This window comes from Lissotriton helveticus, chromosome 8, assembly GCF_964261635.1.
Source record: "Lissotriton helveticus chromosome 8, aLisHel1.1, whole genome shotgun sequence".
Lineage (NCBI taxonomy): Eukaryota > Metazoa > Chordata > Amphibia > Caudata > Salamandridae > Lissotriton > Lissotriton helveticus.
Window position 1 is genome coordinate 477,860,830 of NC_136069.1, and position 19,690 is coordinate 477,880,519.

The window sequence follows — 19,690 nt, forward strand, 5'->3', positions numbered from 1 at the left end:
TTAAACTCCTCCTCGCTTATTCGAGAAAGTTTCTAGTGAACTCTGAGCTAGCTGGCAAAAAACTTAAGTCTAATATAGTCAGTAGAGACCTAGTTAACCTCAGTCCTACGTCTACACTACTGAAGATATTATTCCAATGCGCAGAGCCTATTGGGACTATAGGAACTACACTACATGGCGCCCAACGTTTGGTAAGGCGATAAATCTAACGCAAGACGTTAGAGTAACTCAGTCGTGCTTTTTCACACAGACCCTTTCTCCCGTAAATACTCCAAAGACGTCTGGAGTGGGTCAAATGTTAAAAATCTGCCGGAACTTAGTAGGAAGAGATTTCTATGTATAGTTTTTGGTTTATTCAACGTTGAAGGATACAGTGTTCCAAAATATTGTGCACCTAATCTTTGTTTCCTTGAAACTTGATCTGCAAACAAAAACCTTTCTGCCAGTAAAATGTCAGAAAGTGAAGAAGAAAGGGAGGCAGCTAGAATAGCAGCTCAACTCCTAGCGGATGACACAAGTCTCCTGCAGACAGACCCGGATGCAATACTCATCCTGGTCAACATAAGAAAAACTATAACTATTAAACTTATAGAAAATGGACTAACATCGAGAGGTGGTACAGTCATATTCGTAATTGAGGCACATGAATATCGGCAGACAGAGGTATTCTATTCATGGATAAACTTTCCAGCAGCAAACGCTGTCACACGTGAGTTCCACTATTACAAAATAGAGAAACCTCCGGATGACTACACCCCTTTCGAGGAGGTGTAAATCCCATTAAAATACCAAGAGCACCTGCTCTGGTTTAAAGGCGCCCTAAAACATAATAATCACATCACCAGGCTCGGTCCACTAGGTAGACCAGGAGCAACGTGGCCGGTTCTAGCCAGCTACACACCACATCCAGACATTGATAAAATGTCAAGCGAAGAACTCTTAGTTAAAATAAAAGAATAAACAAAGGCATATAGAGAGTTGGTTCAATTGGCAACGGAGGATATAACATTCCTCCAGAAACTGAAAGAAACAGATATAGCAGAACAACCATTTGAACTTGCCAGAATCATAGAAAAATCCTATGAAGAACTAGGAAGAGATAGTTTGGGTGGGAAACCAGTAAAACCCCAACTAACTGAAAATCCTGAAAAAATATTTATTAAAAATAATCTAAACACTCCAAAAAAGAGCTGGGATGGAAATAAACAATCCACTCCCAAAGAAAAAAGATTCCAGTCCAGAAGAAGGTCTCCTCGGCGGAGAGAAAGATCTCCGGACCAAGGACACAAGTCTCCCCAGAGGGAGCCCTCTGAGAAAATATACAACCTTAGAAATAGGGATAATTTGAAGAAACCTGATAGATATCAAGATATTGATAGACGTCCCTCTCGATCTTTTCAGACTTCCTCGCAGAAATCGGAAAGAAGAGGACGGTCTGAACACAGGGACGAGCACGTCAAGTCCAAAGACAAGGAACCTGCTCAACAAAGTAAAAAATTACAATTTCCAAAAAAGAAGGTAGCCAGTATTAAAGTAATCAAACATGCAGAGGATCCTGAGGACACAGCTGAAAAACGGAGAGTGGGCTCAGACCATGCTAGACAGCGCAGCAGAAGTGAGCATAGCTTGCAAGATCCTGATGAATTATCTGGAGACAGTGGACACGAATGAATACATTCAAGTGGAAACTGCAGATACCAGAGTTAGCAAACCTCATAAAATATACGAAATAACATTACGTATAGAGGGAGATAAGACTAGGAAAATAAGGGGTCTATTTTGGGATAACCTCTCCAAAGGCTATGACATCCTTTTAGCTGAAAAAGGCTGGCCACCAGAGTTTGTCAGAGAGTGCCCTCATGGCGAAGAAATGATTATGCCTGCCTTCTCAAATCACATTCCAATTCATAAAAATATACACTTGCAAGAAAGTGGGCAGTAGCCCAAGCTCCTGCATTATATAAAAACCATGTTGGATGGGATGAGGACTCTCCTCCTCACAAAATCCAGATAACATGTCAACCAACTGCACAGAGGCAGTACCCAATTAAGCAAGAAGCTAAAAAACAGGTCAGGGAGATCTTAGATCAACTTGAATACCAGGGGGTGATTGAAACTTGCACCTCACAAATGAACAATCCTTTGTTTCCTGTCTCCAAGCCAGACGATTCATATCGTCTAGTTTTGGACTACAGACATTTAAACTCATGTTGCAAAACTTTTGCAGTACAAAACTCACATAGTGCAGCACTAATGAATAACATCGTGCGCAAAAAATGCAAAACAACATTAGACAGCTCTAATGGATTCTTTTGTCAAAACATAGCACCTGAAAGCAGGTATTTGACCGCTTTCTCAATAATGGGCTCGCAGAAAAAATTCTGTCGACTCCCACAGGGGTTCAAGAACAGCCCAGGATTATTCTCAGCAAGAGTAACAGAGTTACTACAAATGTATGATGATGAGGCATTATCTTATGTCGATGACATCTATCTAACAGATGATGACTTGGATACTCACTTGAAAAGAGTGAACACCATAATACTTGGGTTCGCAGCAGAGGGTTACAAATTCAACTTATAAAAGTCACGAATTGCCCATCTAACTGTCCTGTTTTTAGGATATGAATTATCAAGTGAAGGCAAAAGCCTGGCAGACAATTTCTTAGAGAAATGTGCTGTAATCCAAGCACCAAGAACGCTGAAAACCTTACAATCAATTCTAGGTTTCCTGAATTTCGTAAGAACTTACATTCTAAATTATGCAGAGAGGGTTAAACCTCTCTATGAACTAATAAAACCAGATTTTAAAACAATCAATTGGACTCAAAAACACACAGAAATTTTGAGATCATTGCAAACAGACATGTTAGCTAAAACAAAATTGTAAACACGCGATAACACACGCAACCTTGTGATCCGGGTCATCCTAGGAAGATGCGGATTCACATACCTAACCTCTAATGAGGGAGAAACGGTACCAATAGCATACAAATCACATTTGTACACAGAAGCTGAAAAAACATTCAGTATTAAGGAAAACATTGTACATGCGGTTCAAACAGCTGTAGCAAAAGAAAGAGACCAAGCCGAAGGCAGACGGATTACTGTTATAACAGCAGAATCAGCCTTTGAGGCATTAACAAGCCCATGTAATTTAACTACCGTGGCATTAAATCCAAAATGGATACAATGGGAAAATTCTCTTGCTACAGACAAAGTGAAATACTATTTTGGTCCAAACTTGAAAAGATTAAAAAATCTAGAATATGAAAGAGAATATCCTCTGTCAATCGACATTCTGCCCATACAACAGTACGCCTGTGTAATATATACAGACGGATATGCACAACCCTCAGTTTGTGGAAAACAAGCCTATAACGCCACATGCGAGATTGTTAAATACGTGTGGCGCGGAGGTAAATTGAGACCTCTGGTAACAATATCACACTCTGTAGAGCACAATTCAGAACAACAAACTGAAGTAATAGCTTTAAAAATGGCGCTAGATAATGCCGATCGCGAATTCCCGACACTAATAGTGTGCGATTCATATTACTGCGTCAAATCATACAATAAAGACTTGCAGAAATGGGTTCAAAACGGTTACAAAGATGACACAGGTGCCACAATAAAGCAAAAATCGCTTTGGGAACAAGAAGTTCTTTTACAGAAAGAACTACCAAAGACTCACGTGATACATTCATTGAGTCATGAACGTGATGGCGTTCACGTTACAGGGAATTCATTGGCTGAGACAGCCACAGCGGAAGCGACTAAACCGGCTTCCGTAGCTACAAAAAAGCGTTCAGATAAATACATAGACGGGGAAACGATGCTGGCGGTAAAAACGTCTTCAAAAGGCGACTGTGCAGCGCTACCTGTCAACTATCCACTCAATTATACATACATAATCGATGCAAACTCCGTTCCTTTTGCTCAAATCCCTGGAGTGGGGGATAGGGTAATTCCAAACACGAACAGGAGAAACTTATTAATAGCAGACGCACACATGAGTGAAGTTCTAGGGCATCGAGGGATCTTGAAATCCCTGAGAGAATTACAATCAATATACTGGTGGCAGGGAATGAGCCCGCAAAACTACAAATTTGCATTTTACTGTCAAAACTGCAACAGAGATCGCAGTGGCGAACTGCCCGGAGTATTACCGTTGCCCTTCTTTTAGATATCACAAGAATATCAATAAGAAATACCCAGTAAAAATGCGTCCCATTAATATTATTAAAGAGATTAGTTTCACTTAAAATATAGACCCCAGCTCTCGGCTGACGTCTGAACTGTTATAAAAGATTTGCGAGTCTATAGCGGCATAGATGCAATTGGCATGCTACACTCTGACCAGGGTCCTGCTTTTAGCTCTCGAGCTTAAAAGGAGGCCATGTCCAGCTTGGGCATTGCATTGCGGTATTCTTGTCCCTTCCATCCTGAGGGAAACGGGATTGTGGAAAGAAAAAAACGAGACATAAAGCAATCTATAACGGCAAAGGTATTAGGTTCGGGGGTTGGGTGGGTCAAACATTTAATAAGTGTCCAACGTAGTCTTAACAATCTGCCAAGAAATTCTCTAAAAGGTTTCAGCCCGTACAAACTATTGTTCGGGACTAGAATGCATATCCAGGACCTCGATAGTCAGACTTCAGTGGTAGAAAGAAAATGCTTTGATATCAAAGATCGTTTGGCTATTTTACAGGACTTAAATGAAACAAGAAAAGACCTGAGCAACATAAAGTTGAAACAACAGCCAACAGCCACTGTAGAGAAACCACCTGTCCCAGCAAGGCCTGTCTGGATTCCAAAGATTGGGGATCTGGTCAGAGAGAAAATCGCGGTGAAGAAGGAATTTGGGCCTTCTTACAGAAAAGCAGTACCTGTCTTAGCTGTCAACGGAACACGATCAGTTGTACTACCGCCCCTTGCTGGTAAAAAGGAGAACCGAGTTGTATCCATCGACCTGCTTAAACCACAATCATGTGGCCTATAATAAGTAGTAGGCCAAGTGGACTCCCAAGAAATAACAGAACACCAAAGTTTGCTACAAATCAAGAGGTTCAAACTGAGAGACTAATCACATTTGATAAACCTACAGTGAATCAACAAGGACTATGCAACAAAGCTATGCTTGGGACACTTCATTGAGGGAAAATATATAACAATGGACACAGCAAGCCAGAATATCAACCTGGTCCTAAAGCCACACAAGTCTTCACACATCGAGAAAAGAGAACTTTCTGCAGTCAACTTCACAGCCAATCCGATACCTGGTGGGGTAGCATGGGACAAAACAGATTACGAAATATATGGCCCGGTCGAGCTCTTGAAGTATCCTCATCAATTTAAGGTTTCATTAAGTGACTTTGTAAAACCGAGCACATTCTCTGATGATTGGGACTTTGAAAGTATTAATGATATGATGTCAGACTTAGTTATGCCAGCAAAATTTACAGAACATGATTATTTACAGGGTTCATCAAATTATGAACAGATGTATTGCTACAATCACTATGCTAACCATTATTTGCATAAATCTGCTCAACCTACAAATGTTTTAAATTATAATCAATGGGAACATTGTGCAACTCCACCAAAAGGTAGTTCAAAAACATTTTATGATAAATTCCCATACTTCTCAGGGTTTAACACAAGTGATGCAGAAACATTTTATTTCAAACTGTTAAATAGAACAGGAATGAAAACCATGCTGACAAACACTAAATTATTCTATTCAGAAACATTTTTTGAAAAAATGAATACATTTGGTTTTGATTTTTGGAAAAATAACATTGAAACAAAAACCATCTGGGGTACCAGAGATTGGCAAGTCCAAAGTATAGAATCATTATTCAGAGCCTGCATGATCCCAGAACAAATTATATTTTTGTATGACACAATTCAACAAACAACCTGTCTTGGCCTAGCCAAAATTAAAGACTTAAACAAACCGTCTATTCCAAAGCCAACACCTGACAGTAATAGCACTACAGATGTTGAGATAGACGTATCCCATATTTTAAACCAAAACAGAACACATCCTGATTGGAAAAAATGGTTGATCTGGCCCACAGACACAAATAACTGTCAAGATAGATTCCTGAACAAAATACAGGGGTTCAAATTGACCAGGCCAGACCCAAGATACTCCCAGAGACAACATCCAGGGATAGTAACAACATACAGTGTAGCAAAACTCTGCCTTGAATGGCTACAGACATCCACACTGGCAGAAATTAAGCAACACTTAACTTTACTTAAAGAAGGTGCTGACTTGCGTGATTTCATTATGGTACCACGCAAACAGCGTCAAAAACGTTTCATAGCGGCCTCTATATATGCAGCTTATAACGAAGCATGGAAAGAAACTCAAATTGAAACAGCAGAGAAAATATGGGAAATTGACCGTCTTAATTTGGAAAAATCACTTTCTGTTGTGGACAATGGGTTAATGACTCTGCCCTCCAGAATATATTCACTGGACAGTATTGTATCATCTGCAATCGATATAATAGAGCAGGACTTACTAATGTTACAACATGGTCAGTCCCAATTGCGTTCTATTGTACAGCTTGGCTGGACGTTACAAAATCTGCGTTCAGGCTACGTGCCTTGGCGTTTAATCAACACAACGTCACTGTTCTCTATCTTTAACCTTACTGATACACAAATCAGCTTGGCACAAAAAGGAGCGGAATATACAATTCTGAACATTGAAAAACTTGAGAGATTACCATTGACAATGTCAGAACGACCTGTCATTGAATGGATAATACACAGAATAATAACTATTCCGATAACAACTTTCCAATTCCGATACTGCCAAAAGTATATACAGGCAGGCCAGTATGAAAGGTTGGGTAAAGGATACATTAAGTCATCATGGAAATTACTTTACACACACACATGTTATAGTGAAAAAGGACAGAATGTATTTCTTAATGGCAATAATTGTGAAAAATCACTAAGTGGTATACTTCTGTGTCAGGGTATAAATCTACATGGGGCCTGTGAGGGGACTTCAAATAACCTTTCATGTCACCAGCTTGGCACACCTGCAACTCGAATAGAGCCATTCTTTAGACGGCTTTCGAACGGGAGCTACGTTCTAATAGTGGACCACAGATGTTGTGGCTTGGTGCCAGGAAAAGCTTATCTAGTAAGCGTTTCGTCCATGGTCACTTGTTGTATGCAAGTATTGTATCCGAACGACACGCCAGACAGGGAGGGAAACTGGCCCAGTTTGAAAATCTCTTCTATTCGAATTGATACTTTAAGCAGAATGAAGTCTGTTCTTCTACAGACGCCTGTGCCCTTGACGTCATCAAAAGAAACGTATGATCTCCAAGTTGCAAGGACAACGGCAGAGATACATGACCTTTTATCAACAAATTGCCCCTTACACTTCGCAGAAATGCTAAACCAAATCTTAAACATTTCAGATACGAATGGTATCCCGAGTGTATTTAAGACAATTTTTTCGGGACTGTTGACACCCTTCAAAGCAGTCCTGGGCATCTTTCCTAATTTTTTCCATTCGATCTTTGGCGGCCTTCCACTCCTGTTGGGACTCGTAGCAGGCATTTTATTTTTGATACTCCTGCTTCGTTATGGCAAGCCATGTCACAGACAAGACTCCAGCAACAATGGAAGAAACGATCCTAGCTATATGCTATCAGGACCGCATAACTAAAGTCCTTGGATTAGCCCGGCTAACAGATCTGAATATGACCTGGTTTCTTTCATTCAGACCCATCTGGCAGAATTGTATCTTACCTGTGTTAAGATGTATGCTGTGCGGAGAAGAATGCGTGTTAGACATCTGTCTCACACTACAATCAGGAGTACCATTGGATACAGATACTTTGCTAAGTCCAGTAACGGCTCATGCATCGTGTTGTCCCCAGCAGTTACCTATCCTGATGACGGCATTTGTGGAAACTTCACCACTGCGATTAAAGGGTAGTGAAGTGCAAGATGAGAGCAGCATCAACCAGGTACGACCTTCTGTGAGCAATGCTGATCAATACATCGATGATGGCAATCATTCTCACGACTGCACAGTTGCGGCATTTTCCAACTTGGTCGAACTTTCACCTGAAGCGGTAAACTGCTTTTTTGAAAGTCTGTCTGAAATGATGTTCTCCCCTGAACAAAAAGAATACCTTTTAAGCAAACGAGCACTCAGCGTTCCCTGAACTCTGAATTTGGCCTTCAGCTTTGAAAAACAAAAGCTTCTGGAAATATTTGGAACTGTTTTGACTTCTTCCCCATAAAAACGAAATAATTTTTTCCCCGATTCCAAAATATTTACTTTTTTTTGGCACTCATTCTCTGCTTAAAGTAGAACTATTCTTAGAGAACAGAGCTTCTATTTTTAGGAACTCTAGAGACAATATATTACCTCAGCCTCTAGCATATTTACAAATAACTGTATTTATATGTGATGAAATGGTCTCGCACTTTTCTTTTCTGTATTAAGAGCCATTTTCATGTGTAATTTTCGCTAAATCATTCCGCTGATAAATATGCATCCTATTTTATGAATGATTACTCTGCTTGAAATACTGTACCTATACTCATTTTTCGTGTATTTCGCATATGCAATTTCAAATGCAAAAAATGTATTTTGGGGTGGATCGGTATACACATGCACCGTTAGATATGTTTACTATTGCTTAGTTTAGTAATTATGGACATGAATTCGTGGAGTGGGTGTTGTGTGTTTATCTAGGTACCTGAATCGATATTCCTATTCTTTGCCCTTGTCCGGTTATAAATCAATAATATCCCTACAACGGCATAGAAACCCTTTTCACATTTCAGTCATAGCGCATGCTGTCACATTAAGCAAGCACTATTCCTCCAGCCCCCTAGAAAGCACACCGAGTTCTTAAACAAATCCAAGCCTCCAGCAACCTGGGAAATCCCCGCTGCTTTGTTTTGATTTCGTCCGAGAACTCCTGTAAAGCACTGTAAGAACGACCAGTTCTTAGTGACATCTTTATTGACGTCTTATGTCCAGCCTTACGTCAAACCCGGCACCCTTCAGGTATAAATATACCAACGTTGCCTTAAGCAACAGACGGTGGTGATGAATCTGGAGCAGCTACTACTTGCCCGAGAGCCCAGCTGATGCGAGAGCCCACGGACGCTGCCCCTCCCTTTTGACGCGCTGAGAAAGACGCTGTCTTTTCTCTTGCCGAGAAATCCAGCCTCCGGCGTTTCCAGCTTATCCTTGCGGGTGACTGGGATACCGAGTCCTGAGAGAGAGATACCAGCCCTCCTGCCTTCTAATACCCAGGTACTGAACTGACAAAACCCTTACAGAGAATTCTTGAGTCAGATTCTTGGCAAAACAAACTTAACTTAAACTGCTACTTACTTACTCCTTCCCACGTATTAGGCTTAGGTCAGGTACACCGGGGTAGGCGTAGTTAGAAGCACCAGTTGAGTACGATTAGTCAATGTATATATGTATGTATCTATTTTATCCATTTTAAAGTATCATATGGCTAAGAAACCATATCAATGCTTTTACAGTACTATTTCATAATCCTGCTTTTACTGTATGCACTTTACTTTACTATAAGTATTGCAATTGTAGCAATTCATTTCTCTTGTATGAGGAAAGAGACTGCTTAATAAATAACACCTTTTATTGAAAACGCCCGTCTCTCTTTTTCTCTGCAATCTGGTGAAACTAAGTACGCACTTAATGACTGAGTGAAATAGCTGTCTTTTGTTTTCACACGACTCTAGAGATATACTCTTATTCAGGGAGAGCAAAGTTGTCATGTTTTATGGTTGTCAGAAACTAAATCCCTTCTTGTCTATCCAGGGAGGTTAAACTCCTCCTCGCTTATTCGAGAAAGTTTCTAGTGAACTCTGAGCTAGCTGGCAAAAAACTTAAGTCTAATATAGTCAGTAGAGACCTAGTTAACCTCAGTCCTACGTCTACACTACTGAAGATATTATTCCAATGCGCAGAGCCTATTGGGACTATAGGAACTACACTACAGTTCAGTCCTTTCTCTGCCCTAGACAGAAGCAGCTGTTGAAGGTCAACGCAGCAAAGTGGTAGTTCCTCCTCACAGCTTCTCCAGCTCTTCTTCTTGGCAGGTTTCTGAGTCCATAAAAGTTCTAAAATTCTGGGGTCTGGGCATAGTTCCCTTTGTTTTCTTGTGGCAAAGAGTCTCTGTGCTTAGTCCAAACCAGTTCTGTATTTTCTGGCCCAGCTCCCTGACAGGAGGTAGAAACAGCATTGTGTAAGGCAGACCAGGTCTATTCAGGTGCAAGGGAATCTCCTCCCACTGATCTAAATGCAGCCCAGTTCTATTCAGCAGACCAGCCCTGACTCATCCAGGAAAGGCACAACACACCTCAACCCCCCCCGACCCCCCAGTTGCTGTCTACAGTGAATTCACATCGCCAGCCCCTGTCACTCCAAAACCAGACAGTCAATTCACAACCCAGCAGAGGCACACAGGATGGTTAAGCAAGAAAATAGCCACTTTCTAAAAAAACACAACATAAAAGTCATCTTTACTAAAAGATGCATTTTTACATTTTGAGTTCAGGCATTCTTAACTCAATTTCTCTATCATGTCCCAATGGGAAGTTATACTTGTAAGATTTTACAAAGCATCTCCCATTCTATCCATTGGGACATATATCCTTTCAATAGTGAAAAACAAAATATTCCGTTTCCTACCTTTCACATGCACTACACCCTGCCCATAGGGGTACATTGGGCCTACCTTAGGGTTGACATACATGTAATAAAAGGGAAGGTTATGCTTAGCAAGTGGGTGCACTTGCCAAGTCGACCTGGCAGTTAAAACACTGCAGTGGCAGGTCGGAGATACCTATACAGTGCTACTTCTGTGGGTTTCACAATCAGTGCTACAGGAACTCTTGTGGCATTTGATTTAAAGGCCTTGGCACTCTCAGTGCACCTTACGAGGGACGTACCAGTAAATCAAACATGCCAATCATGGAAACACCAATCCATATCATAATATACAGTAGGAGCACTTGCACTTTAACATTGAACAGCAATGAGATACTAAACCAGCAAAAACAGAGTCAAAACCAGGAGGTCAGAAAGCAAAAAGACAGGTGAAACACGCCAAAATATGCCAGGTCTAACAGACCTCATCTAATAAGGCCATTTGTTACCATCCAGTACTGGTTCAGTCTGTCTTCCCTTTAACAGCCATTTTGTCTGACTAAATCATCCCCCTACTCCACTACTAATGACTCCAATGATGCACATGTGTGATTTGATTCAGACTCGGAATCTTATCCTTTGGGTTCTAATGATAAACTCTGAGATGAATGCTATTTTAAGAGAACGTTTTACTATTGCAAAAATACTCTAATGGTGTAAATGTGACTGAAAAGCCAACATCATCGCCTGAATTGGGAGATCTGGGGCCATTATTATTTTCTCTGAAATGTAAAAGGTCAAACACAATTGCAATCAAACATTTTGAGGGTAGCAATGGCAATGTGGAAAAAGCCAGATTGCTCTGCAATTGTCAGTAGAAATGTGACCTGTTTGCACATGTAGCTGACTGTGAGGAGACACAATCACTCATGCAAGAACTTAGCATCACCTGCTGCCTCCTTTTCACATAGGAAAAACTCACTCTGTTGGATGCAACAGAGAATAATGTGTACCAAATTGCTCTGATGAACCTCAGCCAGGCCAATGATCATGCTATCCTGACCTCCAGCTTAATTTGATTTATCAAAGACTCACCTCAAACAGGAATGTATGACGTTACAATGCAAACATTTACAATGCATGGCTTTACAACGCAGTTTTTACATTGCAACATCCATTACAACTCACGATTTTACAACGCATGCCATCACAGTGCATTTTTAGAAACTACATTTACAACGCATGTCACTACAACGCATACCATTACACCGCATATTACCTTCAGGGCAACAGTATTGGATAGTGTAGGGGTAAAAATTACTATTCCCACGCCAGTGAGTGCAACAGTAGGGTTAGTGTTGGATAGTGTAGGGGTAAAAATTACTATTCCTACTCCATTAAGTGCAGCAGTAGTGTAAGTATTGGATAGTGTAGGGTCAACTATTACTTTTCCCCATTACTTACCTTATATAATGCGTTGTAATGGCATGCATTGTAGTGACATGCGTTGTAATGACATGCGTTGTAGTGACATGCGTTGTCATGGCTGCATTGTAAAGGATGTTGCGTTGTAATGACTGCGTTGTAAAGGTAGTGCATTGTAATGGCTGCGTTGTAAAGGTTGTTTCCCCTCAAACAGACATGCCATTTGTGTTCTATGATACGTGCGCGTGCATTTCATACAAGATAATGAGCTTCTACCTTCTGAGACGCTTTCTCTATATCCCCTTTCCCAAATACCTGACTACCCTGCGGTGGCCTAGTGACTTCCTTGAAAGCAACATGGTATAGGGTTGTCTACATTTTTAACCTTTCTTTATTGTTTTCCTATTTAACATGCCGATCTGGAATAATCAATTTTCCTGGGCTTCAATGATCTGACTTGAATCTAGGGGGCAGTGATTGCAGTCTAATGCAAGATCTGCTCATCAACTCTGTTCAAGTCTGCTATCACTATAAAACAGAGCTGAACTGCTCTAACCCCACTATTGCTAAACCATAAACATCTAAATCATGTAGTACAACAGTATTGGCTCTCTCAGATCATTCTTTATCACCTACACTTCTCCTGCAGGCAATTTGCTACCTTGAGGATGGCCCTAAAAGGGTGATAACAGTGTGATATCGATAGTATACTGAAAATTCCAGTTTGTCTCCCCATATAAAAGAAAGTGGGATGCTAATATGGTTGCTCTTTGGACCTAATGAAATGGAGGGAATGCTCGGATTATCTTGATTGAAATGATCTACTTGCCTGGGGCATGCATGACACTTGGATCTAACCTACTTCAAATTCTTCCAGTGTGGTAGAATTTCCTGTGAAAATTCTGCCATAATTCAAAAGGTGGAGACCCACAACAATCATGTAAATTTATGGGTATTCACAAGCCTTTTGTGAGTAGCTTCTCACTGTTAAAATGGTTGGATATTTTACTCCAGTCAATTGCAGGAGTAAATACATTTTTAGGATGAGAAAGAAGAGGAACACTTCTAAAATTCTTGGGGAAATAAAAAAGGCGAAGCAGTGCAAACTAACCTTACTTTTCCTCAAGTGAAATGTTCACTTGGTGGATTAACTTCGGCATCCTCGGAAGTTACAACAGTTACAGCGATCCCCAGGAGTATTCTTGGTATACTTTGAGAATTTCAGAGAAGCCATAAATGTACTCATTGTAAATTCTGACCTTTCCATCTTACACCTTTTATGAATCGGTTTCATTGTCATTGTCCCTCTCAATTAGTTTTATTAATATCCTTTTAACAATAAGTGTGAAATATGTGCCATACATTTACCATTCAGAATATGATATGATGTACAAACACTACCAGATTGCTGGAATGTGATGGCATCATACACAGGATCATCAAAAGATTTATTGTAAATCGGCACTCGAATGCTTATTTATCCTAGAAGAAAGTGCTTCTAAGGGAGTTTATTCCCTGTCCTGACCTGTTTAAAGAGCCACGACTGTCAATTGCTCATGTGAACGACACCAATATTTAGCCATATAAAGAGAATATCTACATCGTGAAATTCCTTTGATATTTTAATATCTTGTTTCGCACAATTATCTGTACAATGCTCTTTGATAGTACATGATGCAACAATTATTGTTGAAGGTTCTTCTGTACTCGGATCCCAAAGAAATTAAACAGGATTATCTTGCTCAATGTTATCATATAGATGGCTCCATGAAAGGCGGCCATTGGAAATTTCTGTAGGGATTGTGTTCTTTTCTTTGTTTTTAAGTGATCCCCTCATTAAAGCATGTCCCATTGGGTATATTGGACTTCAATGTCCTGGTAAGGTATCATAACCTGGCTATTGTCTGCATTTCTAATACATTATACATACCTCAAAACAATAACTAAATTTTTCCTGATAAAGTTACATATTTAGGATTTATCTTTCTTCCTGTATTGTACATGTTTTCTCTTTATAGTATGTAACAATACTTTCAATCACTCTAGGTAGACATCAAAGTGGACAAGAAGGATTTGCGCATTGATACTTTCCGAGCAAAAGGAGCTGGGGGACAACATGTTAATACAACTGATAGCGCCGTGAGAATTGTCCACCTTCCCACAGGTACATTTCTTTGTATTTGTTTGTTATAAAAATATGTTCCTCTATTACAAATTCTTCAAGATTCCTAGCATTATTCACAGCCACTGAATAATCTCTCGTCACAGTCATCAAAACTGCAGGAGACAAGTTCTTGTGCCTAGTTTTTAGAACTAATCTGACACAATATTGCATGTAACTGATAAAGTGTCATGTTCACAGGAACTTCAGTGTACAGGCTTCACAGTTTATCGATACAGGTTGTGATAAGTTGGCTCTTGACATCTCCTTTGCCAAATGCTCTCTCATCTATGAATCAGAATGAAAAGCAGCATTTTTTGACAAAATAGATGGAAAACATGGAGAAGGCTGCCAATATTTAAACATTGGAAGGTATCCTGATAATTAAGGGTCGAGCTTTGCTGGGTCTTCTCTAGGACACCAATCAAGTATCTGAGAACATGTCAGGAATCCCTCTCCACCAATGAATTGCATGTCTGTGATGCACAACAATGAGTAGGATCCATGGAGTTGTTGCCGAAACATTCTGCTTTCTCTAGTCAATGCAGATAAAGTAAACATTCTAGTGATGATTGCACTTGGGCATCCTACTCTGCTTTCCAACTTAACACACCCATATTTCTGCTGTTTCTTACATTACTGATCAATGACTCACAATTTAATTCTTCTGAATTATAGATTGGATTGTTTCGTCCATGTTAGTACTTGTGACCCGGCTAGGTGCACAGAAGGATTTTAGAGCAGTGGCATGGCCATTCATGTGTCTAGGCATCCACTTGCACAGTGTTTCCTTGTTATTAGGTTCTTCTTAAATTCTCTACCCATCTCTAGAGCAGAGCTCTTCACACTTCCTAATGCTGCGTCCACCGAGGAAAAAAATAAACTCATTGCCCCCCCCCTTCAATTTTTCTCAATTTTTTGTTTAAATTCGCAGTTTTTAAATATGTATAACATATTTAAACATTGCAGTTACGTCAGAGATGCTAACAACCTAATCCTTGGTGACCTTAGCCTACGCTGGAACGAAGCCAACAACACGCTAATTCAAACTCTAAACAATCTTCTCTGTGACAATAATCTATCCCAACACAGAGGAAACTCGCAATAAAGGAGCAAACTTGAATGCCATCTTCGCTCATCGAGACACAATTACGATCGACAATATTCTACCAGTGGACTGGTCGGATCACCACATGATCTTATTCCACATCAACCAAAGAATTCTATCCCTGCCACCCGTACAAGACCCACCCAAATGGTCCAGAAATCTCACCCAGATTCCCCTTGGCGTCATGGAAAAAAGGCTAAATTCACTCCTCCCCTGCGGCAATGACCACCTCTCCACAACCGATCTCCCCTCACTTTATAACTCGAATATGGTAGACTTGCTTGATCAACTAGCACCCCTGAAATTAAAAAAAAGCAGAGCTATTCCGTCCAGATCATGGTTCGACTCAGACACCAATGAGGAAAGGAGACAATTAAGAGCCCCAGAAAGATGCTGGAGGAACAATCCTACTACTATCCACCGCGATCAACTCAGAACAGTCCTGAAGAAGTACAACAGTCACATAAAAAAATCCATGTTTTTCCGCACCGCATTGGATAGCGCAAAAAACAGACCCAAAGAGCTCTTTAATATCATCAGACAACAAACCTCCAAACCCGCTACGTCACAAGGGCAGGCATCCAAAGAACCTTGCAACAACTTTGTCAACTTCTTCAATGACAAGATTTCCAAGATCAAGCGCTCATTGGACATCAATAGCACCCCACTTTCCAATAGCATCCCGCCTGTGGTGTTTGGTAGCGCTCCCTTAACCCACACTAAACCCTGGTCACTCTTCCATCCCGTCCCAGAAGAGGAGACAGTGTTATATCCTGGCTTTTATGTATTCATGCAATCTCTTGCTCTGCCAGTGGAATGTTCATTAGATGATGTGCTGCAGAATGTTGGGAGCCAGAGATGTCAGTTGAGAAGGGCTGAGCAGCATGCTGGCTGCTCCTGGTGGGGTCTTGTATTGGATTTAACTGGATGACTTATAACTATCTACAAATAAACTTCTAAAGATCCTCTACACGTCTGGACTCAGTTACTACAATTTTTGGTGTCCTTTTGGGAACCTGCATGTATCACCTCTTCAAACTTCAAGCAACCCCAACTACATACTTGACAGTAACTGAAACAAAGTTTCTACCTTCAACTGGCATCTTTGACCCCACCAGTGACCTCCCACCGGTCGCCCTCAACGCAAAAGTGCCAGTTCCAGTCTCTACCCAGCACAGTCTGCCATTTGTTCGTGTTCCTGGGGAAGTTCTACTTAAAGAGCTGTTCATCTTCTAAAGGCTGTCTACTTTCCTGAGTGCATCTCTAAGTTTCAGACAAAGCCTACTTCTAATGGTGCTGAGCCTTCTGTGAGGGTAAGCCTAAGTCTACACACTGTCTGGTGAAGACGTTTTTTTGCTCATGTGTGTTCTAGTTAATACTATTTCTGCCTTGGGAGTGTGCCGTACTCCAACAACATTGAGGGTGTCAAGGTCTCTGGACAGCATGCCCCCATTTTGAGATCTCCCCATCCTTTTGCCAACCATGCCAACCACGATGTTCGTTTTGCCAACCATGCTACGTTTTTCTTCAACAAAGCTCTTTTTGTCAATAAAGCCGCTTCATTTGATTTTTGTGGTGACGTTTGGAGTTCTACGCCTCTACCATCACGGCGAGTTTGTCATTTTGCTCTCTACATTTATCACACTTTACTACTATTCTGGAGATGCATCTACTGTCAAGACGTTTCCACAGTTATCTTCTGTCATGATGTTTACATAGTAAGTTCTGCTTTTAGACACTGCGCACCATTGCCTGTGTTTTCGAAGTGCTGAATTTGTGGATCTTTTCCATTTAAATACATGTGACATTTTACAAGGTGTTTGGTCACTCTTTTTCTCCTGATCAGTTCGAGTTTCTAGTCACTGGACACTGGACTTTCACTTTGCCTCTAATTCATAGGGGAGTTCTTAGTTCCTTAACTAGTTCTGCTTTTAATTCTGGAAATATGTTGAATGTCACAGCATCATCACACATGTATTTACGTCCTATACTTTAGGTATACATTAGTTAACTAAGTTTTTACCTCCCTTTCATTTTGCGGTAGGTCTCAAGTTGCAAATCAAATTTATGTATATTGTCACTTCACACAGGTGGGATGCTTTTCTAGTGTACATTTCATTGGTGCACTTGCCTCTACATAAGGTGTCTCACATGGGTCACAGTCCCATCTTCTACCGTGCACAACATTTTTTGTTTGTCTCTACAGGAGATGTCTCACATGGGTCACAGTCCCATCTTCTACAGTGCACAACATTTTTTTTGTCTCTACAGTAGATGTCTCACATGGGTCACAGTCCCATCTTCTACAGTGCACAACATTTTTTTGTCTCTACAGGAGATGTCTCACATGGGTCACAGCCCCATCTTCTACAGTGCACAACACTTTTGCCTCTACACGAGGTGTCACATGGGTTTCTTTCCCATTTAGTGCACAACAATTGACCACCACTCTAGGTGTGTAATATGGGTTACATTCCCATCACTGCAGTGTACGACATTGGACCTCTACACGAGGTGTGTCGTTCTGGGTATTCCCTTCACAATAGTGCACATCAGTTTTATGTTTTACCCTACTTAGGGTGTGGTGTCGTTTGGGGTTTAGTCCCTTCACAACAGTGCACAATATTTTAACGTGGTGTTTTTAATGGGTTTGGACTCACCAGTTCAGTGATCAGTGTGCACCTGTTCACCACATGTTTATTACTATATTACCTTTACTGATGTAGCGTGTGGGTGAAGCAGACCAGGACAAGTGAATGCTTTAAAAGGTTTGGAGGTTTATTAATAAGTGGTTCAAGATAGGGGTTTCTGGGAGTGGTAGTCCGGTCCTCAGGACAAGGGTTTATGAGAGTTATAGTCCTATCTTCAAGATAAGGATTTATGGGAGATGTAGTCCTCTTCCGTTCTTCCTCTCTGTTCTATTTCGGTGGATTCTGAAAAGACGCTATATTCCCCCTTCTATGAATGGCTTGGTATGCGGTCGCCTCGTGGGTGGACAGGGCCGTTGGGAAAAGAAATGAAATAAAAGAAGTGGTCAGGAGGGTTTTCTCCTTCTAACGAGTGTCGGGGGTAGCAAAGGGAGTGTAAGGAGGTTCACCACTACCGTCACCAGTGTTTACATGCACTTTAAAGTTGCAAATATTGAGCCTGGTGGCGGAATCAGGGGTTTGCTCCCTTTATGCCTGCCCTTTAGGTTCGCTAATGCCGCGCCCTACCACCAACCCAAGGTGTCCCCGTACCTTACTCAGCTACGACCCTCCTGGGCTGTGGCGGGAGTCTCCGCATTGCCAGGTGGGGCCTGGCTGCTGTCTGTTCCTTCTTCCGTTGTCTCCCGATTGGGTTGCTTCTTGTTGCCTGTCGAATCCTCCCGGTTCTCTCGCATTGCTCCCGCGTCGTTCCAAGGAAGCACAGCAAAGGTTCTCATGAGCGTCTCCTCCTCCCTTACTCCGCGAGTCAGTCCGAATGAACGACTTCCTCCTCCTGCGTCGTTCTTCTTGAAACGTTGGAAATCATGTGACCCTGTCACATGATCTGGGAAGCCAAGGGATTTAAAGAAACAGTAGTCCTCGGGGAAGGTCTGCAAACATAGAAGGGAAGCTGGAGAAAAATAAGGGGACAATGCTCCATCGGGGCATCCAAGGACTGCGCGTCGTCACACACCCCAACCCCAGTCTGTTCACGTTCGGGGAACAAGGGAAGTCGGGAAAGAAAGTCCGCATTCCCATTGTCCGTACCTTTCTGATGGATTAACTCAAAGGAGAAAGGTTGGAGGGAAAGGAACCGCCGTAGTATTTGTGGATTATTCCCCTTGTTGCGGCGCATCCAAAGTAATGGGGCGTGGTCTGTATAAAGAAGGAAGTGGGCCCCTTCCAAATAGTACCTTAGTTTGTCTATCGCCCACTTAATGGCCAGGCACTCCTTCTCAATTATGGGATACCTTTGTTTGCGGGGGGAAAGCTTACGGCTAATGAAAAGGATTGGATGTTCTATGCCTTCAGGTGAGGTTTGAGATAACACTGCCCCTAACCCATGTTCGGCAGCATCTGTGTGTAACAGGAAGGGCTTCGAGAAATTGGGAGAGCGTAGAACAGGGGCAGTGGTAATAGCCATTTTTAGATTCATAAAGGCCGTCCTGGCTTTTAGGCTGGGTTGTTGGAGGTCCTTGGTTTTCAAATTGTTCTGCAATAAGTCAGTAAGTGGTGCAGCCAGTTCCGAATTCTGGGGTATGAACCTTCTATAGAAGCTCCAAGAACACCCTGACTTCTTTTTTTGTTGATGGAAAAGGGGCCTCTACTATGGCTTTTACTTTTTCTGAT

The 19,690-nt window shown here is 41.4% G+C and overlaps 1 protein-coding gene across 3 annotated transcripts in view; it reads left to right on the forward strand.

The window, feature by feature from the left end:
• The window catches only part of MTRF1 (mitochondrial translation release factor 1), a 215,479-nt gene that overhangs the window by 147,689 nt on the left and 48,100 nt on the right, over positions 1 to 19,690 (forward strand). For all 3 annotated transcript variants that reach the window (XM_078657380.1, XM_078657382.1, XM_078657381.1), the window contains exon 7: positions 14,152 to 14,269. In XM_078657380.1, coding sequence (XP_078513506.1) covers positions 14,152 to 14,269 — 118 coding nt within the window. The remainder of the gene's footprint in view (positions 1 to 14,151; positions 14,270 to 19,690) is intronic.